Source organism: Bactrocera neohumeralis, chromosome 2 (genome assembly GCF_024586455.1).
Source record: "Bactrocera neohumeralis isolate Rockhampton chromosome 2, APGP_CSIRO_Bneo_wtdbg2-racon-allhic-juicebox.fasta_v2, whole genome shotgun sequence".
NCBI lineage: Eukaryota > Metazoa > Arthropoda > Insecta > Diptera > Tephritidae > Bactrocera > Bactrocera neohumeralis.
Window position 1 is genome coordinate 88,865,071 of NC_065919.1, and position 24,793 is coordinate 88,889,863.

The 24,793-nt window shown below is 36.6% G+C and overlaps 1 protein-coding gene across 2 annotated transcripts; it reads left to right on the plus strand.

Annotated features, from left to right (window-relative positions):
* Positions 1–904: 904 nt before the first annotated feature.
* Positions 905–24,008, plus strand: LOC126760885 (sodium-independent sulfate anion transporter). 2 transcript variants are annotated; one of them, XM_050476756.1, is made up of 6 exons: positions 905–1,068; positions 19,094–19,499; positions 21,450–22,227; positions 22,297–22,599; positions 22,664–22,809; positions 22,913–24,008. In XM_050476756.1, the coding sequence occupies exons 2-6, from the start codon at positions 19,137–19,139 to the stop codon at positions 23,252–23,254; spliced, it is 1,932 nt and encodes a 643-aa protein (XP_050332713.1). In that variant the 5' UTR covers positions 905–1,068; positions 19,094–19,136; the 3' UTR covers positions 23,255–24,008. The 2 variants fall into 2 exon arrangements, with proteins under 2 accessions (XP_050332713.1, XP_050332712.1); XM_050476755.1 differs by lacking the exon at positions 905–1,068 and adding an exon at positions 18,675–18,922.
* Positions 24,009–24,793: the final 785 nt, after the last annotated feature.

Sequence of the window (24,793 nt, forward strand, 5' to 3'; positions counted from 1 at the left end):
AAATTAATTAGTGAATACTTGAAGCAAGTTCATTATAAATATGATACTATATTGATTGACAAGCTATTTCCACGAAATTTGGAATGGATTATTGACCAAAGTGTGTTACAAATCTTCGAATACTTCACTCAAAATCAATATAAATATCATTTTATACCCTTTTATGCCAAAAGAACTGTACCTGGGACAGGTATTATAGCCGCCGTGCACGACGTTTTATAGTCAATTAATGGTGCTCAGAATCGGACTCTCATAACTCCAATTATGTCTTCATACAATTGCAAACTTTTCTACTTTTCTAACAATATTAGTACTGATTCATCCAAAAGACCGATCATCAATATACATATAGTAACGTCATATCATTAAGCTAGATCAATAGATGCGTAGGAACGCACGTATTATATTGTGATCGCTTATGAGTGTCCCTGCATCGTATAACGTACGATTAACGTGCTCGGAAATTGCCAATTTGATTAAAGTCTAATTTTCTACAGCACAATCTGTATGCTTATATGTTCACACACATACATACATGCGTACATCCGCAACTTTCTTGTTTTTCATTTTCTTCATGACATTTTTTGTATGTCCAAACATACATACATATGTATGGAAAGACACGTATGTATATGTGTGCTCGTGTGCACACACTTTAGTTGGCTGGTGCGTGTGTCATACACCGACATGGCGCACAAAATATTGACACAAACTCTTATCATAAAATTTTATCTTGAGGCATACGAGTGAGCACTATATATGCTCGAGTATATTCGTACGGGGATATAAAATTTATAAAGACCATTCCGAAGCCCCGTCACAGTTCAGTTGATTTCGAAATATAAAACGCTAAGATTCGTGGTCGGTGGGTGTTGCCTTATCGGTGGCAAGCATATTAAAAAAAGTTTGTTGTGACGCCGTTCGGCAGCAGAGGCGCTGTTAAACCTCAACCACCAAAGCGCAAAGGCTGAGACACAATTAAGAGTTCGGGTTGTAAAGCAAAACCAAGTTGAAAGGACATTTTCGGTGCGTTGCTGCAGATTTCACAAAAGGAACTTTTCTCTCAGTGTAAGCAATTAATTTTTAGCACTTTATGTGTATATTTGGTGTAAAAGAAAGACTATAAAAGTTTATCAAAAAATGGCACAGAAAATTATGCAAAAAAAATAAATTTTTCGAGGATGACCTCTAAACTAATAATAAAAATTCGGAATTTTAAAAGTTTTACTATCAACGTTCTCCTTAAGTATGTGTGTCATACATTCAGTTCCGTTTGAAGAGACTTTGAATGAAACCAAAATTGTAAAATAAAATGTGTTTCTATCTCAGGTTGGAGTTTTGATACAAAAATGAGAAATTTATTTAAGAAGTGTATATTCTTTTGATAATAAGTGAAATTTGAAAGAAGTAGCGGTACAAACTAGCTGTAGACCCAAATCTTTCGCAGTTGATTTAATATTCTCTTTAAGAGACTAATTACCAAAGGCATAAAATTTTCTTAAATAATTTCAACTTTTTAAGCTACCCTGTAGTGTAAATTTTTTCACAAAAACTCTTTTTGAAGAAGTCGCCATTTTGCGAAAAATCAAAATTTTTATTATAACCTGTTTTCATCAATAATAATAATGAATTTTTTGGAATTTTGAAACTGTGAGAGTTTTAAGCAAAAAAATCTCCCTCCCCGCCAGACACTCTTTAGGCGGCCCTTGTGGATATCGGCAACGGTATCAAGGGAATTAAAAATGTTTCTATGAATCGCCGATTATTAAAGGGTTACATGGGTTTCCTCGGGTAAAAAACGGCCTTTGTAAAAACTTTTTTTCTCATAAAAAAATTAAATATTTTATTATTATTATTTTATTTATTATTATTATTTATTAAATATTTTATTTTATTATAATGAAAAAAATTAAATATTTTATTATAATTTTTTTATTGTTACAAACGTACACTTGTAACAAAGAAATTCTGAAAGTTTTGGAAAAAACTATTTTAAACTCGGGCATTGCGACACCATTTCCGGTGACCCCTCGGAAAAAATATGCGTCCGTATTAGCAGTATAACTCATTACAGGATCGTATGAAGTGAAAAAATACGTATTTTAGTTAAAACATTAACTTAGAACTTTGACGAAGGAAAAAAACTGAAAATTAGATTTTTCGCAGACATTTTTACAAAAAAAAATGAAAATTTCAGTGAAAATTTCCCGACATTTTTTTCAAATAGCTGTAATCGAAAAAAAATCTTTCGACCAAGTCCTTAAGAATTGTATCTCAAAGACCTGTATAAAATTTCATGAATATCGGTTGAGTATTTCTCGAGAAATCTTGCCAACCGACTTCAAAACACAGTTTCGAGAAAAACTCGTTTAAAGACGGTGCGTTTATCCTAGGTAGCCTTGAGCGCGCAAGTTGTCAAGGTTGTATCTCTGAAACTATTACTGCGATCAAGTTGGATTTAGGACTATATTCTAAAAATGTTGTAGAATTCAATATGAGAATAAAAAAAATCGATTTTTTGAAACCCGTATTTTCATGTAACCCGTTAAAGTAAATTGATTTCTCTAAATGTACATTATTATTTATTTATTTACTAAATAAAATATACTACAACTTTGAAAATTCACAAAAACTACTTTTTTTCTGACTTCCAATTGTATATACATATGTAACCCTATTTTATTCGTATTTTCCCTATTATTAAATTACCTTCAACTGTAAGCGCGCATTATTTCAAAATATAAATGTCCGCACGCGACAATAACTTTATCATTAATCCCAATCATTCTACGTGGAAAGCGTTTTTTGTTTATTGTTTTGTTTTTAATTGAAATAACTCTGGCGACGTACTGATCAATCTGTGCTCAAATTATATTCAGACATTATACGAGTATGTACATCTTCTGCCGCTTTTAACCTAATTAAGCGGATGCACGCGTCTTGCCAAGCGACTATCTTAGACAAAACGTGCGTCAACGTTGACTTTGCTCGCATTCTTTCTTATCGTGATTTGCGGCTGATGTCCAGCGCCTAGACAATTATGAGATAATAAGATATTTACTCTACTTTTAGCCATGAGATAATGCTTTCAAATCCACAGCACCTGTCGCGCGCGTGCTCTAGCAAACTTGCTTGTGCTCTTAGCTTTTTAATTAACATAATTATAATTAAACTTTGTGATTTTGCCTCGTCTAACTTGCGGCCGACTTGCGTGATTTCCCTTCGGTTGGTGATTTTATCTCGTCGAAAATAATTAGTCTGGCTTATGGTGAAGCACTTCATATACAGCATATATTTATTGTCTGCCATTTACTCATTTCCTCTTACTAAATTCCAGTAATTAGTTTATTTGTCATCGTGAATAATTTTATACTTGATGCATCATCGCTGCCGCTTTGTTTATTAACTTTCGGAAGCATTTCATACTGCAAGTCAAAACAGGAGCTGGCATATACCTGTGTTTGCATAAACATTAGCATACGCTTGCCAAAATAAGTACAATGCAGCTGCAACAATCACTAGTTAGCTCACGAAGCTGGTTTATGTGGAGCTCTGAAGAGAACATTTGCAGTGTGCTTCTTCTTGTTTAATGCCGCGCAATATTTAAAATGTAATTTCAACTAAATTTTATGCCGCTAGCGCTAGCTTAACTGCCTCTGAACTCGACTTTGGCAGCCTTTCTTGGAGCGTGTGGGCGCTTGTGTGTGCAGAGCACGTAGCTCAAACAGATATTTTAATGGCTTTCGAATTTACTTTTAATAGGCTCGAAATACGGAAGGAATTCGCTGTATGTGATGGGAATGTAAATAAGGCTGGGATAGCCGCTTCAGCCACATGATTTATTGGTAACGTATACGCCATGGCAGTCGATTTCCGAGTATCAGAAGCCTAAGCAAAGAGAGATAAATAAATTACTCAAAAATGTATTATATAAAATTACATACATTAGCAATTTTATGATTTTAACACTATTAAATTGAACATAATGCACATTTTTTATTACTTCATAGTGATAATACAATAAATTGCCTGAATTTAGTTTGGAATTTTTAACCAATTTCACAATAAAATTCACACAGTAAACTCAGCAGAGGCTGACTCACTAAGAACAAATATCATTAACTATATTTATTCGTTATGATAAATTCCACAAAATAATTTCATTGTATGAAATAATAAATGTAAAATATAGACAGGGGGCAGTAGAGCGCCACCATGGGTCTTATCAATAGGAAACGAAGCCAATATAACTGATTTATAATAGCAACTGCATATTTAGCACTATCTTACGACCGTTTAAAATTTATGCGTGCACTCGTAAACAAAATTGATTTCTCTTTAAGAAAAAAGAAGTACGAAAGACTTGATTTAATCTTTGAGTATTCGGAAATTATGAATTTTTAAATTTGATCTTAGAATACTTTGGATTGCTCACTCCATCAGGTGTTGCGGTAGTAAATAATTCATTTTTATACTCTCGCAACAATGTTGCTAACGAGAGTATTATAGTTTTGTTCACATAACGGTTGTTTGTAAGTCCTAAAACTAAAAGAGTCAGTTATATATACCAAAGTGATCAGGGCGACGAGTAGAGTCGAAATCCGGATGTCTGTCTGTCCGTCCGTCTGTCCGTCCGTTGTCCGTCCGTCCGTGCAAGCTGTAACTTGAGTAAAAATTGAGATATCATGATGAAACGTGGTACACGTATTCCTTGGCTCCATAAGAAGGTTAAGTTCGAAGATGGGCAAAATCGGCCCACTGCCACGCCTACAAAATGGCGGAAACCGAAAACCTATAAAGTGTCATAACTAAGCCATAAATAAAGATATTAAAATGAAATTTGGCAAAAAGGGTCGCATTAGAGAGAGGCATATTTGGACGTAACTTTTTTGGAAAAGTGGGCGTGGCCCCGCCCCCTACTAAGTTTTTTGTACATATCTCGGAAACTACTATAGCTATGTCAACCAAAGTCTACAGAGTCGTTTCCTTCAGGCATTTCCATGTACAGTTCAAAAATGGAAGAAATCGGATAATAACCACGCCCACCTCCCATACAAAGGTTATGTTCAAAATCACTAAAAGTGCGATAACCGACTAACAAAAACGTCAGAAACACTAAATTTTACGGAAGAAGTGGCAGAAGGAAGCTGCACCCAGGCTTTTTTTAAAAATTGAAAATGGTCGTGGCGCCGCCCACTTATGGACCAAGAACTATATCTCAGGAGCTACTAGACCGATTTCAATGAAATTCGGTATATAATGTTTTCTTAACACCCTGATGACATGTACGAAATATGGCTGAAATCGGTTCACAACCACGCCTTCTTCCAATATAAAGCTATTTTGAATTCCATCTGATGCCTTCTCTGTATAATACGAGTATAAACATTAGGAACCAATGATGATAGCGGAATAAAACTTTACAAAAATACGGTATTTGAAAAATATTTAAATGACGTATTATGAAATCTCGATTATCACTTTACCATGCGAGAGTATAAAATGTTCGGTGACACCCGAACTTAGCCCTTCCTTACTTGTTATAATTCCACTAAAGTCCATGGTTTATTTTTGGGTTATCAAATGTGATTTTAGCTTCTTTTATGATGCTCAGAAGGTGGAAAAATATATTCATTCAACTTGAGCCTAGTTTTGCCAATTGTAGCAAGCAGGTGTCGGTTTCTACCTATGTTACGGGGTCCGCTGGGCTTATCTGCCTTGCAGAGCAATCACAAGAAGTACTCCACCAAATATTAGAAATGAAAAATATTTGATTGCGGCTACTCCATCATATCGATTTGAAACACTCTGCAGTTTCCAACAGCGAAACTCAAGCGGAAGTTAAACCAATGATAGTCGACTGCAGCTACAATTATATAATCTATAATTATATAATGGCTTGAAACAGTCAGTCGATCCCAGATATCATATTTACCAATAACACCTGCGCCGAAACTATTTATGCGGCGAATCATAATTTATTTTCATCGGTGGCACACGCATTGAAGGTGGTCAAAATATCTGAAAAGCAATGGCCAATACTTTGAATTATTTTGATTTTACTTTTACACTCAAAATTACTATTTCATTTTCAGAAAAAATGCAAAATCGAGGAGGCTTGATATCTCCTTAAAGCCTCTGTATTACTTGCATATGGTTCTAGCATTTTTGTTATATCTAACTATGGATTTTTATTTATTTATTTATTTTTATTATAATATTATCTGTAGTTTTCTAGCCGAACATGTTTTATATATCAACAAACTTCCTTGACTCTGCATAAAATAAATAATAAATTATGTTTTAGCAAAAGTTAATTTTGAAAGGTCAGATAGACATGACAAAATAGATTCAGCTCTGGCTGTACTGGTTGACAAGCGTAATACACCCTGTTCGGGGTATAACAATTTACCACCATCGCAAGCCTCACTGTATTTTAGCATTTGTTTGCAGTATCTGCATTGGGCTCTTGGTAGCATAGGGTACAAAGTCCGATTCTGAGCAGTCGAATATGCACTACCGTGTACTAATAATACCTACCTATGAGCTTCTGTATTGGAGTAATTTTATTAACCACACCAAATCACAAAATATCCCAGCAATAAAAGCGATTTACAGCCACCCATAAACATAATCCGAAACACAAACAACACAAAGCACAAATAAATATATGTAGGTATGTACACATGTATGAGTGTACTTGGCGTTGCCCAAATAGTATTTATGATCACAATAAACATGATTGATTGGATTTGAGGCTTTTTTTTTTCTTTTTGTTTCCAAATTTATACATGCGAAATTCTGGTGGCAGTAGCTCCACGAGCTATCAGAAGCAGGCTTAAAACCTGACGTATGCCTTTGGCAAAATTTAATTATGAATATTGACAACTATTATTTGGCGAATATGGCGTGCAAATTCAAACTAACCATTAATATGTACCAGTCTCACTTGTCGCATATAAGTAATTAAATTGTTATCGTTTTTGCATTTGTGCAAGTTTGTTTAATTTACTTGTTTGCTTCAAAGAAATTGTTTATAGGCATTACATGACAATTATTTCCTACACAACAATGCTTCGGGCCACAAACGACTGTCAACAGTGCGAGTGCGCAGCAGCGAAGTTGGTTATTGCACCAATAGATTTTATTGCCATCATTAAGGACCAACATACATATGTATGTATGTACGCAGCCCAACACACCCATTTTCTTGGCAGAACAGATAAATGCTTCTAATAGTGATAAGGGAATTGAGCAAATATTGTCAAAAATAAAATCAAGTCAAATTGCGTATAGGAAATTTCCAGTCCAATTCGTCCACGATAAATTAATTTTGACGGCAATAATTGAAATTAGCGGTTGTTTGATGATTTCTGACTTCTATTGTGTACTTTATAAGTGCAGACATGGAGAAAATAAGAAAGCGTAAAATTTTGCATGCATGTATGTATGTATGTATGTATGTGTGTGTAAGTAAATATTTAGTCAGTTTACAGTGGCGATAAAAGTGAATTGCTCATGACATAAGCGCAGCTTTGAGCAGATGCAAATTGCGAAATTTAACAAATATCCACTAAACATTTGGGTGTGCTGTGTGTGTGTGTCAAATCATTAAGATACAACACCCACCTAAATGTAGCTTTTGTTCGTGAGTGTCTTTACTTTATACATATATTTGCGATTGTCATGGCACTAAAATATACGTGCAAGTTCGTACCAGTCAATGAGAGCGACTCCAATGGCAAAATGAAATCAACTTTTTATAACAAAAATCGCAGACGAACAAAATTATATACAGTAGAAATGACTAGACAGAACTTTATTAATTTTTGATTTCAAACAAAGTCAACAAAAGATTTTATTATGCCCGAAACACATTAGACAATTTAGCCAACCTACACATACATACACATTTTAAAACCGGAGTGTAGGCACACTCAAACTAGCACCGAAAGTGACGGCATACTCAAACTAGTTCCATGTGTACTAGTTTTGATGTAGTATGCAATTTTCTTCAGTACATAAAAACGGCTTTAGATAAGTATTTAACTCACATAAATGAAAGTCTTAATTATACAACCTTAATTTGAATCTATTGGAGATGAGTTTTAAGAATAAAATTCTAGTATAGTTATCAGACCAAATAATTATTAAGACATTAACCTTGGCCACCACTGGCACGCTTGCAGAAGTCCAGTCGCTGAACCAAATACTGCTGTAATTTCACGTTCGATATTCGTACGAAGTTTATCAATCGTCGCTGGCTTGTTGGCGTAGACCATAGACTTGACGTAGCCCCACAGGAAATAGTCTAACGGCGTCAAATCGCAGAACCGAGGCATCAAATCGACTGGGCCATCTCAGGAGATAACACGTTCACCAAACTTGGTTTTCAATAAATCGATTGTAACATTCGCGGTGTGGCTTGTGGCTCCGTCGTGTTGGAACCATATATTGTCCAAGTCCATATCATCCAATTCTGTCCCAAAAATATTCGGTTATTGAGTGGTAGCGATTCCCATTCACAGTAACGTGCGGATCTTGATCATCACGAAAGAAGTACGGCCCAATGACGCCGCCGGCCCATTAACCGCACCAAACCGTATTTTTTTCGGGATGTAATGGTGACTCAGTAGCAATATTCTCGACACTACGAGCACTTCATTGCCTCTCTGGCTCGGGAAAATTTTGTACTATGCCCGTGGATTCAAATTTTTTAACTAGATTGATCAATTATTGATCTGACAGGATGATTATGACGACCATAAATTGGACATAGCGCTCTTAAAGATGAAGCCACCGACTCCGAAATTCGGTAGTAAATTTTAATAATTTGGACTCATTATTAGATCGTATATCTTTCCATGATAAAATGGCACACCTTACTGAAGAGTAATGTCCAATGAACGTGAAAAATATGGTGTCGTTTGCCGTCCTTATCGGTCTACTTTTGTAGCGTCCCTATTGAAAAACCCGTTATATAAGGCTTCAGAGCTTGTTTGTTTGTTTTCTTATCGACCGAAATGAGTGATTCTCAGACGTATGATCCTGCCAATAACAGTTTGCAAGAAACTTAACTCACATTTGCACCAAAATTGATTGAAAATAATTTTCAGTAATATGTTAAACCGAATCAGAACTTGAGCAAATTCAAACAAACTACCTAGTTACAAGTATACCAAATCCGAACCAGTCAGAAACAATTGCGTCTAGTGCTGGGTTAATAATATATTTAAGCACAAGCTAAGTTCAAGTTTGTCAATTCGCCGGATTAGCCCGGAAGCCGGCAAACAGCAAAATGTAAACAAGCTATTTTAAGTCGCACTTTATTTTGGAATTTGGAAAAACCCACACGAGCCATAGTAAATCGACTGCTCCAATGAGCACAGACGTCACACTTTTGTCTAACACGCTTTGAAAAAATACTTCGATAATTATGTTTTCGTAAAGAGCTACATACATACATAAGTGAATAAACAACAGCCAAAAATAAGCGTGAAATGTATAGAGGTGGACTCAATTAAAGCTCGTCACAGTCACTTTTCTTTTTTGTTGTTTTTTAAGAATTCTCAAGCGTTTTTGCATTTGCAGCGAGTGATTTAACAGAAAACCCCAGCTGACCATTATATAATTAACTTGTGCACAAAAATCAATAACAATAATTAATAATAATTGCTGAGACAATTAGAGACGCATTAGATCAATAAAAACTGCATTATACCCAAGGACTTTTATGGAGGATGGTAATGTTAGAAAATGAAATAAGCTGCAGTTAATGGTTTTAGTTGTGTCTATTGCTTAATTTACCAAATCAATTAATTATAATAAATAAAGCTGACTTAGATATGCGAGAGCTTGGAGTGTGACGAAACGAACAAGCAACTGGGTTTTATTACAATATAATTAACTATAAAATATAATTGTTATTTAATAGCCACAATCTCTGTACATTGTAATGGATTTTGACTAAAGTTCATTATAATATGGCTTTATGCCCCAAAGTGTATTTATATGCGATACACTCAACGACTATTTGATAATTTCAGGTTCTTTGAGCAATGATTTAAAAAAACGTGAGAAGAGACGTGTGCTATTAGCTTCACGGAAATAATAATAATTAGTTCATTTTCATTTGAAGTGAGATCAAAATAATAAACCGTGAAGAGCGTATCGTGTTAATAAGGTGTTTAAGGGGAGATTTTTTTTATTATTTTATTAAATTCTACAACACCTCTAGAATATTGTATTAAATTGAGTTTATCCGATTAATAGTTTCGGAGATACAGCCTTGAGAACTTCTACGCGTTTTCCTTGAAGCTGTGTTTTTGAAGTCGGTTGGAAAGATTTCTCGAGAACTACTCAACCGATTTTCATGAAATTGTACATAGGTTTTTGAGATACAATTCTTAAAGACTTCAACGAAGGATTTTTTTCGATTCCAACTATTTTGGTGATATTTCTGCCAAAAATGCAGTTTTCAGTTTTTTTCCTTTGTCTAAATTCTAAATTAAATTTTTAACTAAAACATGTCTTATTTTCATCATTTCACACTCAAAACTACTAAAGTGACTAGCAAAATAGCAGATTTTCGAATTACTAATCCTCACTTTTTATAATACATTAGTAGATCCTGCCAGGCGTTGCTTTGGTATGTATATCACATATATATTTATCATATAATAAACTATTCAATGCAACGAAACGTTTTTATCTGTAAAATAATCTAAGGGATTTTACTTGAGGTTTAATTTTGAATATGTTCATTGGAAGAAATAACGAATTTTAGGCCGCTTTCTCAATGTCTGGTTACCTGGCATTTCTGTACAGTTAATAGAGTTGTCCGCTTAATAGATTGTACTTAATAAACATCAACAATGTGCATGGTTAATGGAGATGTCCGCTTAATAGAGCATCTATTTAACAGAGCTTTTACTGAACTTTTTATTTATGAGTTGTTTTTACTATCCTATCTTCTAAGTTGGTTCAAAGCGGACACAGTGTGCTAAATTTTACTAAAATCGGTTCAGTAGTTTAGGAGTCCACCGCGGACAAACAACGTGACTCGTACTTTTTATTTATAAAGATTAAGCATTTTTGGTCTTAAAATAAGGATTGCCATCTAAAATCGCACAATTATTTTCACTGTGTATTCCCGGCGCATTTACTTGAGCTCGCATGCATGGTACAAAGTGCAACTCTTGAAATATATACTATACATATGTACCTATGTATAAATACTCATAACTTGTACATACTATACACACATATTCGTATATTATACGAGTATGGCAACATTTCGTAGATGCTTGCTATGTGCTTGCGTGCAAGCCGTTTGTTATGCTCTACACGCCTTCCTCGTCGACTCTTACGCACATGCCAATTAAGGCAAACAAAACCCGGCTTTAAATTGACCGCTTTCGAGATTCTCCATGACAAGCATTTTCTGACTCAATATTGGTCCGTGGCCGGCGCTTCCTTCATTCATTTAGTGTTTTAGACCAGTCTAGGGCACTTACAAAGCCACTGCACAGCATAAGAGAGGCTTTAAGAACAGCTGTGTTGTTGTGTACAAAGTTGAATCGCTTAGCGCGTGTGGCTAAAAAAATTTGCAATATTTAATAATGCTCACATGATTGTAATCGTTGTTTTTATGTTTGTTTACATGCTCACCGCTGTCTCGTTTTCGTCGCTGCCGCCTCCGACGATTGTAAACCAAAGGTTGGTTACTCTGTTTACATATGGTATTTATTTGTCGGTGTTGATGTGCATTTTGCTGCATACATACGGTTATATGTATGTACATATTAGTATATATCAATGTTTATTATTTGACTCTTTGGTCGTCATAGCACGTGACTTTGATTTGCTGTGAAGCATCATGTGAAACGAGGTGTTGAAGTTATATTGAAGAAAACGTCATCAAATGCAAATAATGCAGAGTTGACAAAGTACACGGTATGAACAATCTTATGTACTGACATACATACATAAGTTTGTATGGATGTTTTAACAGCGCCGTATATAATTACTTGTCAAGTATGCTAACAATTCTTTGATAAACAGCAATTAATACATAAATAAATAGTTATGCATAAATATTTCCAAAGGGGGTTTTTAGAAACAGAAATTATGCCAATCAAATAAAGCATGGATGTTACTTACAGATTATAGGTAGCAACTAATTATATATGGCAGATATAGTACTATGTACGTATTAAAAGAAATTAGCCATTCGGATTTTCCTGTACCGTACCGAGTTGCTATGGCAAATGTGAAGCTTAATTCCGATAGATGTCGCTGATGGCAAATTATTACGAATATCTTACTTATCGTCAGAAATTATATTGGTAGTCGAAAAAGTCTTTTCGTATTTCTCATCAAACTTCAACTATTTTTTTTAATTATAATGGAATTTTAATGAATTAAATATGTACCATTTTGGTCTACCACTTTTTGCCATTTTTCCGCAAGAGATATTATTCCATCAGTACAGAACTTTTCTGGTTTCTCGGTGACCGAAACAAATGGTAGTCCGATGGTGCATGGTCAGGGTGTCACCGTATCAAAACTTCCCAGCCGAGCTCTCCCAGTTTTTGCCGAGTCATCAAAGATGTGTGTGGTCTAGTGTTGTCCTGATGGAAGACGAAGCCCTTTTCTGTTGATCGTTTCTGGCCGTTTTCTTTGACTGCTTGCTTCAATCTCATCAGTTGTTGACAGTAAAATGTAAAATCAATCGTTCGACCAAGCTGAAGCAGCTCATAGAGGATGATTCCTTTCCAATTCAACAAAACACTCAGCATAACCTCTCGAGGCGTCAATCCTGGCTTTATGACCATTTGTTGAGCTTCACCACGCTTGGGCCATGATCTTTTTCGTACATTATCGTCATAAATGGTTCGATTTCATTTCGTTTCAGCATGGAATCGCAGATGTTAATTCGGTCCATTAAATTTATCACAGACAATTCATGTGGTACCCAAACATCGAGCTCCTTTTTGTAGCCAGCCTTTTTTAAATGGTTCAAAACCGTTTGATGATGAATGTTAAGTTCCTTAGCGATGTCATGGCTGCTTATGTGACAGTCCTGGTCAATCTTTTCTATAATTTCATCGACTTTTTCAACGATAGGTCGAACAGAGCGAGGTGCATCTTTCACATCGACATTTCCAGTCCGGAAGCCAGCGAACCATTGTTGTGCTACACGAATTGTTACAACATCGTCTCTGTAAACTTCACAAATTTCATTGGTGGCTTCTTCTCTTTTTTATACAAAAATTCCACTACCCTATATATTACAAAAGGCGAAGGAAACAAAAAGTTTTTGATTTTCTCCGGGTTCAAATTATTGCAGAAAGTAATTAATAATGGAAAAGGAAATTCGTTGGGAGGGAATTATAATGCCAATGCGGCGCCACGTCGGATTATTATGTACACACACATTTATAATTCTCTTTAATATCAAGTTTGGAGTTCGATTTGTGATGTTTCTTAAGAGGAATCTTATTCAAAAATGTGTAAATATTAAAAGATTAAAGTGAAAATGAAGAACTTTGGTTCAATATTTTATAAAATTATAAAGAGATAGAAAGCCGTCAGTTAAAATCTAAACGGACATGTTTATATTAACATTGGTAAGGTCTTATAACACTTTCAACTGAGGCGATTGTGCCCTATCGACTCAAGACTGATATATTCGCTTCAATATTGAACAACAATTGCGACAAATGATAGTCAACAATCCAACAATTTCTTGTTTATTTCTCTGCAAGCCAACTATCATTTAGAACCCGGTGAATTACCAAAAGCGCTCTGTTTTTCTTGTTTCTATGAAATTCGTATGGTCGAATTGATACAGCTAGCCGAAACACTTGTGCACGTGTGATCGTTCATCTCTTTCTTACGCAAAGGGCTTATGAGTTGGACGCTGTTATACATACATACATACATACATACATATGTTAGATTTCACGTCTTTCTTTCACTATATTGAGGTTCAGTAGTCGTGACTTGTTGAGAGCTTTTGACTGCCTTCACGAACTCTTTCAATATCGAAGGCTTGATTTTTTTTCTAGTGCGTTTGTGTTACTTTTTATGCAAAACACTACATTTTCTTAAGACCACACCCTCAACATCATACGATTTGCCCAGTGAAAGTGTAAATATTTTGCTAAATCGGAAGTGTGAAAACTCAAATCACCTCGGTGCATGTAAAGAGATCAAGTTAAAGCGTAATATTTTATTGATTGTAGACTTATTAAATAACATTACGATGAACCACTTTATAGAAATCCACAAATAAACTTATGTAATTTACTCAGTTCACGAGGTGTGAAAAATATTCACGCAACTAAAGTCTGCAATTAAATTTAGCCAAATATGCCTTGTTATTGAACTTCTCAACCATTTTATCAATTTTTTTTTTGTATCCAAAGATTTAAGTGGATTACCATTGGGAGGTCTACTTAAGTCTAGAATATGCAAGTAGCGAATTTTGGAAACCATAAATTTTGTTTCACAACCTGAATTTGTATTGAAGTGCCGTTATTTGATAGCGAACGATAAAAGGCGCAAACGAAGTGCATGCAACATAAGAAGCGGTAAATTATTGCCGAATGAGGTCAAGTCATGAACTCTGAATCATCGCTGACCACTGAATCCGCGTACAAATTTAAAACTCCAGTCGCGAGTGTGCTTCCCCTTTCAATGTAAAGTTGCTTTATTATTCTTACGAAAACCAAAATCAAAAAGAAAAGTAACAAAAGTGGCTTTTGAGTCGACTTTTATTTTGCTAAAAATACTAAAAATACAAGTTTGCGCATCTTTTCGATGCATTTCGAGAAATGTCTTCGGAGAAAGCCACAGCGATACCTTCCGCAGCTTACCACAATGAGCCTGTTTTTAGCCTTTGATTGCGTATTTTAGCCGAAAATAAAAGAAAGTTCGTTGCACCAAGATTTGATGTCTGTAAACAGCCGAAATTTCTACCTTTAAACACAAGCAGAAGAAGAAGTGCTTTAATACAAGGCAACGGTCAAACGTTAAATAAGCCTCTGTAAGTTTTTCTTTCCTTTTGGGTCATTAATTGTGTACTTCACCGTCACGTGACGTAAATAAATGCAAAACACAATTTCTGCGCTTGCAGTTTTATGGGCAAAGTACAGTGCGCGCTGAAAGTGCTGTTCCATCCGCAGTGTACCAGAAGATATCGCGCTGTGGCAACTGCGTGTGTATTGCTAAACGCACGACCGCTGCCTAATGAGTTGTATAATTAGCAAATTAGTTTCCATTACAGAGTAATCTGTCAGCTTCTACCACAATCTTGTTCTTATGTGTTAATTAACTCAGCATCGTTAGAACGTTGGAATTACTTTCAAATAATAATTTGTGTTCGTCAAAACCTCTTCACAGATTTTGATTCGTTTATCAATTAACTGTAATAAATGTTCCGATTTGTGGAACACAAACCAGAAAGCGATTGAGTGCACCCAGTGGCACGCGCTGTTAGGATCATTTTGAAAATTAAGCATGATTTTGTATAAGAAACTATTTTGAAGAATGAGTAAGGGTAGGAATATGAACATGATTACTATGAAATAGATGAGTGGACTGCTACGAATCGGAATAAATATTATGTCGTAATGCCGACAAATCAAAATGCCGACAAATCAAGAAAAGGTGGCGTTGTTCGTTCGAGGACGTGCGGCCTTCGGCCTCTGGCCATGAACACGCTCAGGATCATAACCCTTCGTCAGTAGAAATCTCTTTCTGTGCTTCGATAGAAATAAGGGCGGACAACGTAAAATATTTTTCACATGTCGACATTTTGGTTGTCGGTGTCGGTGGAATATGAATAGGGTTATTAATACTAAGATATTTATGGTTATACTATGTATATTCATAATCATACACTATAATTTAATGTATAGTACATATATACATATATGTGTAGCATTTGATTGCATTATTTTCTAAAATATGCGGAGAAAAATTTTAAGTGAAACCTCCGAGTCATCAATTGTTTGGGTCATTGAAGAAAGCACGCCTGAAAAAGCTGGTTAAAACTAATATAAGCCAATTTGTTGTCATTCTATTTTACTTTTTTTTCAATATACATATGTAGTTCTACTCAAAACATATTTTTCATGTATTTCATTCGCTGGAATTCAATCAGTGAGAGAAACCCGGTTCGGACGCTTCTAGACTTCCTCGTTCGTGTAAACTGTCACTGTAATCACATTAACAAATATTTAATTGATTGTCGCCTGCAGTATTTGGTTGCAAAATTAAAGGTAACATCTTAATCGAAATCCATTAGCGCGTCTGGTGCGAAACACAAGGTAACTCTTCCGGCGCTGAAGCGGACGGACGAACAAAATAACATTTTGAACCATTACCACACTTCAAATGTTAAGCAATAACCAACTATTACTTGTACCCTGCAGCCAATGGCATTTACAATTTATTTCAGTTCACATTCGTGATCCCCAATTTTTATCACTTCTCGTGTGTTTCAACATGCTGCTATCTCAACGGAAACATCATTTTTCAATATGCAAGTTCGTTGTAGTAACGAACTTGAAATATTTTGTGTGGCGTGCGTTGACCCCACACCAGGCGAACCCTTTGACGGGCACCACTGCCTAGGCAATGCAAGGCAAGGAATTAATTGTTTGAAAATGCTGCGATTCTCGCTTTCTGATTGATACGCGCTTATTTGCAAAATATTGAATTATCTTGGACGCCATATAATCGTATTGAAAGCAGAAAATAATAATAAATTATTATTGAATAATTATGAGTTGGGATCGAGCGGCTGTCCAACTGGAACTGAGTCATTTCAATTACTACAAATTAGCCTGAAAGCTGTATTTTACTTTATTACACATTACAGGTATTTTTAACAGCTTTTGAATGATGCGTGCGCCGCGATTGATGTGCCTGCACACACAAACACACTCACACGCGCGGAGATATGTGCGCAAGAGTGGCCGGTGAGCCTGTCGCCGCAATAAGTATGCCGGGTTTTTTGCTGTAAATGCCGATCAGGCGCGTCTTATTTCAAGTTTCGTATTTTTGTCACTTTTAGCATCACAAAATCGTTTACGTAATACAAGCTTGTTATGCATAATTGTTTATTTTTTTCGTTTTTGCTGCCCCACAATTACAGGCAGCGCCAAGGTACTCCTGGCAATAAACTCGACAAAAACACAACTGAAGGCAGCCGATTAAATGCGTCACAATGCGCTTTTCTCGTAGTCTGGAATGTTGTTGTGCGCTACAGTTGTTGTTATTGTTGTAGCATTATTTTGAGTCTGCTACAATTAGCAGCGAGGCACGGGTGCTGGGTGTAATGAGAAAATGCTTTGGTGATTATTTTCACAATTAATTCATCAGCTGACCAGAAATCTGATTGATGTGAATATTGTTGTTATTGTTTGTGCTTTGAACGATTATTAAAAACACGTTATGACCATAATTGCGTTTTCTAAATAAGCGATTATTGAAGATATCACGGCACGTGCTGCTATTGTGTACACTTGTCATACAATCACACATACATACATACAAAGGTAATAACCCATATGTACGGTGTATGTGTGTGTGTATAAGTTGCAGCATAATGAAACAGTTGTAACCGCCAGTGTGATAGGAGTTCTTAACTAATCAGTAGCCGGTACTTTTTCATGACATGTTCTCAAGCTGGAAATTGACAGCTGCTGTCAGAAAGGAATCATTCTCGTACTTCTTCTAAATGGACAAACAAATAAAGTTTTTCGGACCAAAATCAAAATTCAACAAAAAATTTACATGGAATAAAATCAAAGTCTTTCTCAATAAATAATTTTGTGTTTGGTATAAAAGTGGTCTTCTTTGAACTACTCCAATTTTAATCTCACAGGTAAGCTAGTTACTTTTTGACATTCAGTTCAAGGTGTGAACATAATTCATGTGTCTGCGATTAGCCATAAAGAGACAATGGCAGCACGATTTCGTCGCAGATATCAGTGACGAACTTCAAGATTGGCGCCCTGAGCAATAATATTCATACCGTCGATAATGATCATATGTTCATTATGTCGTGTATTTTACGAACTAAAATTGCGTGTAATCGGGTGTACACATGCCATAGGTAAATAGAAATGTAATTATATTCATATGTAACCAAAATTAAAAATTAAAGTTTAAGAATTCTTTAATTACACCCGATTCGTGTCTGACTAATGTCAACTCACAGCAAATTTTTTTTAATTGTGATTACTTTATAATATCTACCGATCACTTGTTTCCGGCTGCCCATTTGATGGCACTTTAATATCCCAGATTCTTCAAGTCGACAAACAAATACATAAATATGTACATATGTGTGTGAGAAAGTGTCAAATGTCTATCTCTTGCCTGTTTGTTTGTGGGCTGGCGATTTTTCGGCAGCTAATGTGCTGCGCGCTCCGAAAATCTTTTCACTCAGCAGGTGCGCGCTACAGACGAGCCGCCGTCGTGCACGCGACGTTGGCCCAAAGGGTTCGGCTGCGCTGCAGCAGTTATCGCTGCTCGGCGTGCGCGATCGGCCGATTACAAAACCACCAATTAAAATCGCACTTGCAGACAATTGGACAGGCGCGAACTAATTTGAGCTGCTGCTGCTGCTGGCGCTGTCGCCGCTGCATGCATTCGGGTTCGCTTATTCGGGATTTCCGCACATTCGAGAACTGACACACCCGTCTTAAAGCGCTGCAAGATCACACTTTTTAGACTTGACACTCGCCGCAATTGTGGCATTCGCGTACTCGACGTTAAGGCGACGGCACACGCAAACCTCCCGCCTTTCTCGCGGAACAAATTCGACTCTCGTGCAAATTCAGTGATTACAAATAATAACCCTTTGAACGTCGATTCACCCACACTTGTGGCTCGACATTTTAGTGTACGTTCATATATACATACATATGTAATACAGTTTAGCTGACAAATAACTTCAGATTATAAGGAGTAGATAGCTCGTGTGATAAAAACAACAAATAATCCTATTGCGACACAAGTGTTTTAGTTTTAATAATTGTTTAATAAAAGTGTGTGTATTCCACTCTAATTGCAGTCTAAACAAATAAGTTTTTATTGTTAAACCAAAAGTGCGCACAATGACTTCAGACAGACTAAGTGCGATCACACCGAGTGGCCAAGGCAATGACAATTTCGGTTCGGAAGTTACCTTAGACATACCGCCTAGTGGTTTGTACGCGGGCAGCACCGATTACATAGTGCAAGATGATGATCCACAAACCGAGCGCGGCTGCTGTGAAAAGTCGGGCGATTGGGCCAAACGCACCGCCGCGAACGTGTTTCGCAAAAAGACACTCTACAAACGCTTACCAATACTACAGTGGCTGCCCAAATACGATCGTGACGATTTCGTTGGTGATTTGGTAGCTGGTATAACGGTCGGTTTAACGGTGATACCTCAGGGCTTGGCGTATGCGGGCATAACGGGCCTAGAATTACAGGTGAGTGCACGGAAATTGTTAAAATACAAAGTTTTGAAATTTTTTAATTTTTTAATTTTTTTGAGAAACCCCAATAAAAAAAGACAATAAAGTATATTAATGAAAGTTAGTTAACAGTTAACAGAAGAGTTACATAACTCAAAATCGCGAAATTTTAGTTAAATATAGAATGAACAACTGTAACCATCCAGCCTTTTTTCGACTCATACCTCAATAAAAAATTATAAAAAAACAAACTTAAAAAATAACCGTAATTTGCATTTTGCATGACTTAAAAATATAAGTACATACGTCATACAGTGTTTCGAGAAAAACAAAATTTATTATTCTTGTTATAAATACCGAAGCATTTGTCTCATTGTCCGAGCAGCATTCGAAGGATCTGCAGCGGTCCGTCACACCTCGCAATCAGATTAACAAATTCTGCTGAGTCAGTAACTAACCAAAAATAAATGTCTGTATTTGACGAAAAGTAATCGAATTCTGCGAAATAATTTTTCCTCCGATCCAGATAATCTCAAGCAAGTGCTTTTGGCGCTAAGTGCATTCACAAACACTTGTGCACACATAAATATATAAAGTTGTGAATATATTCTAAGGCGATTATTTAAAATTGGTCACCAAATGAATTTCCTTGCCTTTGTTTACATTGTTTTTTTCGCACTGAACTTACGATTTATGCAAATGCGGCTTTGTAAATTTCGTTCACACGGAATCTCCCACACACTGTGTTCATTTAGTATACGTACTTATCGGCACACATACATACATATGTATGTGTTACTGCTGTTCGTGCGCCGTAGTATTCCATTAGCCTCGATACTGAGTTAATCGTTTCGTACTAAAGTGAGATTATTTATAACGAATAATAAGTAAAATCGCATTTGACTTATTAAACGGTCATTCATAAAATCGCCGTAAATAATTCCATAACAATAACTTACAGGTGTACATATGTATGTATGTGAGAGTGTCTGTAAATGAGCTTCGTGTTAGCAATTTGTAAGCCGTCTGTCTGTCATCGACTACCAGAACGCACACATCTGTTGATTTGCACTTATCAATGCTGATGCTATCTAAGTAAATTGAAGAGGCACGTACTTGATCACTTGAACCTCTCGAGTGTATTTCTCTCCTTGAAGCCCTTGTTTAAGTGACGGAAGTAAAAAGTATTCCGAATATTATAAAATATTATATAATTATGTTCGAACAGATTTGTTTCAAACCGAAAAATGCCAGAAATAGACTAAAGATGATATCCATAAAGGCGTAACCAAAGTAAGGATATCTTCAGATGGTCCTGAATATCTAGTCCAGTTGCTTCCCAACTGCTAGATTGCTTGCTTTGAGGTTTATCGATCAGAAAGTTTATTTCAATGTAAGTTAGTACACAAATTAGTTTTCTGTGGAATCTTTTCGTTGAACTAAAGTCTAACCTTAAAACTTGGAACGAAACTTTCAACAATATGTCATCGTATCTGGTCTGATAGAACTGAGAACTAAGAAATCCCAAAAGCAGCTCCAAATATCAGTATACCACTATGTAAATGGACAACAATATTACCTCTACAAGGTTCTGTTCATTATATTACTTAGTTCAGATCGAGAAGACTGCAGGAAATGTTTACAGCAGGGCACCAGGGAAACAATGGAGAATCTTTTGTGCACTTATTTCGCATTGGCAAGATTACGCTGTAAACATCTGGGTCCGCACGGTATGATACACTAGAGGAGGTATCGATAATGGGGCCGCAGAGTCTGTTAAAATTCGCCTCAAGCGCAACCTAAAATTACATAGTTTAACAAATATAGTGAGACCAGAATAATAAATCGTTATATTAAGCTTGTTCTCATTAAAGAAAAAATCTACATTAAAATGCTCACCCTATGTAAAATTCGATACTTATTTAGTTGAATAAAACAACAAACATTTTCTTTTTACTCTCACAGTATGGTCTCTACGGCTGCTTTTTCGGCTGTTTCATTTATGTGCTCTTCGGCTCCAGCAAAGATGTGCCTGTCGGTCCTACGGCCATCGCTGCGCTGCTCGTCTACCAGACAGCGCGTGGTAGTTTGGAGAAGACCATATTACTCACTTTTCTCACCGGTATAATTGAAGTGCTGATGGGTATATTACAACTGGGCTTTCTGATAGACTTTGTGTCCGGTCCGGTTAGTGCGGGATTCACGAGCGCCGTCGCGCTCATCATTTTCACCTCACAACTCAAGGATATACTGGTTGTGGACACTTCGGGCGATACTTTCGTCGATATGTGGATCTCAATTGGGAACGATATACATAATATCAGCTGGAATGACGCTGCGTTGGGGATTGGTTGTGTTTTCTTGCTGTTGGCGATGCGTGTCATGACTACCGTAAGAATTGGACCCAAGGATGGCAAAAAGGTTTGGCAAAAGGTGCTTGAGAAAACTATTTGGCTGATTGGCACATCACGCAATGCGGTGTTGGTTATTTTAGTTGCACTCATGGGTTATGCGTTGCGCACCTCGGGCATTGATATCTTCAAGATGGTCGGTTATGTGCCGAAGGGTTTGCCAGAATTCAAAATGCCACCTTTCTCAGTAACCACCTACACAAACTCCACAAGCGGCGAGGTTATTGAGACACATGAAAATTTCGCTCAAATGGTGAGCAGTTTGGGCGCTGGACTGATAGTGGTACCTCTGATTTCTTTACTGGAAAATACCGCTTTGGTGCAAGCGTTTGGTGAGTACAAAAGATAGACATACAATGAAGTTTAAGATTTTAAATTTATTATGTATTTGTGTTCCACAGCTGATGGCAAACCGTGCGATGCCAACCAGGAGCTCATCGCTATTGGCCTGTGCAATATTGGTAATTCCTTCGCGCAAGGCTTCCGTGGCAATGGACCAATTGCCCGTGGTGCTGTTTTGAATGCCAGTGGTGTTCGTACACAACTCTCCAATCTCTACACTGGTGTAATTGTTATATTCGCTTTGCTGTGGCTCACACCAGCCTTCTATTACATCCCCAAATCCGCTTTGGCCGCCATCATTTTGTCTGCCGTAATCTTCATGGTGCAATACCGCGTAATCAAGCCAATGTGGAGAAGCAAAAGTAAGTTAAATTAAATAATCACTATTGCTTAATGAAATCATGGTTAATGTCGCTCTCTTCACAGAAACCGATCTTATTCCCGGTATCGGCGCCTTCATTGCTTGTCTACTGCTACCGTTGCAAATCGGCATTCTCGTGGGCATCGGCATTAATGTCATATTCATTTTGTACAGCGCCGCACGTCCGAAACTGCGTGTCGAAACAGCTTGCGTAAGTTTATTAAGCAAATTACTGGTGTTTACTCTCCTAAAATAAAAAAAATAAAAATACACAAATCCACCATTTGCTCATTACACTTTCTCTCCCACTTTAGACGTCGAATGGCATCAAGTATCTCATGCTCACTCCCGATCGCTGCCTCATCTTCCCATCGGTGGAGTTCGTGCGCAACGTGATCAACAAACAAGGCCGCAAGTCAACCCTGCCTGTGGTTCTCGATTGCACCTACATTTATGGCGCGGACTTCACGGCTGCCAAGGTTGTCTCCATGCTTATAAGTGACTTCGAAGCGCGCAACCAGAAGCTCTACTTCTACAATCTTCAGCGTCGAGTCGCGCAGGTGTTCGAGGGCCTCAACAAGGGGCTGATTGTTATCTACGATGCTGAGCATTTGGAAATGGAACTCGCTGGTAAAGGAATAGAGGCGAATAAGTGAAAGTATAGCTTAGTACAGTCTTAAGCATTGAAAGTATATTCTGAAAGGCAGTATTTAGAAAAAGAATATGTGATATTGTTTGCAAAGAACGGCAATCCTAAAAATACAGCCGTTACTTATTTCTTTACAATTTATTCAATGACGGAATGTTGGTGCAAAGACATGTCAGTGACATACCTCAAGTAACTAGTTTGAAAAAAATTTGACACATTTGTAAATAATTCCAATATCCTTTGTAATATATATTAAGACCTTTTCCTATATCGAGATATATATATATATTGTAAAAGCATAACAGGCAGTTGAGAAAGGAGTAAAATATTTACGAAATATAGATCCATACATGTTTGTATATGTATACGCACACTATGACATGCCACTGCTGAAGCGGAAAGGGGGACCATACGACTTCACTTAATTGTTAACGGAATCAGTTAGAAAGTTTAAATATTTGTTATATTTGTTAGTAACAAATTTTGTATATTTTCATCAAGTCCTGCGGCTGCCTGCTTGCCTACGAACATTTATTCACACTGCACATGTACATAGAAACATATATACATACACCATAGATATATAGATGAAAATCTTGTCATTGATATATAGATGTACATATTCATATATGCTAACATACATACATATAGTATATAGGCCTAGTTAATTTTGTATAGTTTTATATACAACTGTTAAGTTTGTCGATCGCGCTTAAGGAAATGTATTTATTTAAATAATAGACGATTATATATGTAATTATAATAAATATGTATTTTATAAATTAAAATTGTTAATGCATTTTAATTGAAAATTATTGTGATCCAAGTCGAGGTACTTTTTCCGTGAGTTATGTCAGGCTGTCATGTTATTTTTGTTCAGTATTATTTGGTATTTCGTCATGAAAAGACACACGCCTGAACAATGTTTACAAATCTTTCAAATTCACGTTCTGTAAAGAATGTGTTTCGCGCGCTTCGCTCAATTTATGGTCAATAAAATAGGCCTACTGAGCGTAATATTCGCAACACCATCAACCATCTTGAGACCCAGCGTTTATTATTGGTTAATATTTGGCTGAATAGACCACGTCCAGCACGCAGTGAAGAAAATATAGCAGCCGTAGCTGACAGTGTACACGAAGACCGTGGGGGCCAATTCGGCGTCGTTCCCAGCAACTCGGGCTGACGTATGGAACGACTTGGCGCATTTTACGTCGAGAAACGAGAACTGAACCCGCCCAACCTTCCCAAGCGACATTGTTTTGAGCCGGTCGATTGGCAACCAAGATCGTGCGATATCACACAGTTAGACTTTTTCCTGTGGGCATATGTAAAGTCTAAAGTCTACGTGGAGGGCTTTGTCGAAATGCTCGAACGAGTCATTGAAACTTGAACTCAACGGATGGACCATCTGAGACGTAGCCGCGGCCAACATTTGAAAGAGATAATCTTCAAAAAGTAAATGCCAAAGAATGTTCTTTTGAATAATAATAAACGTTTCCCATTAAATTTGAAGTTTTTCATTCTCTTATCTTTTAAAAATTGG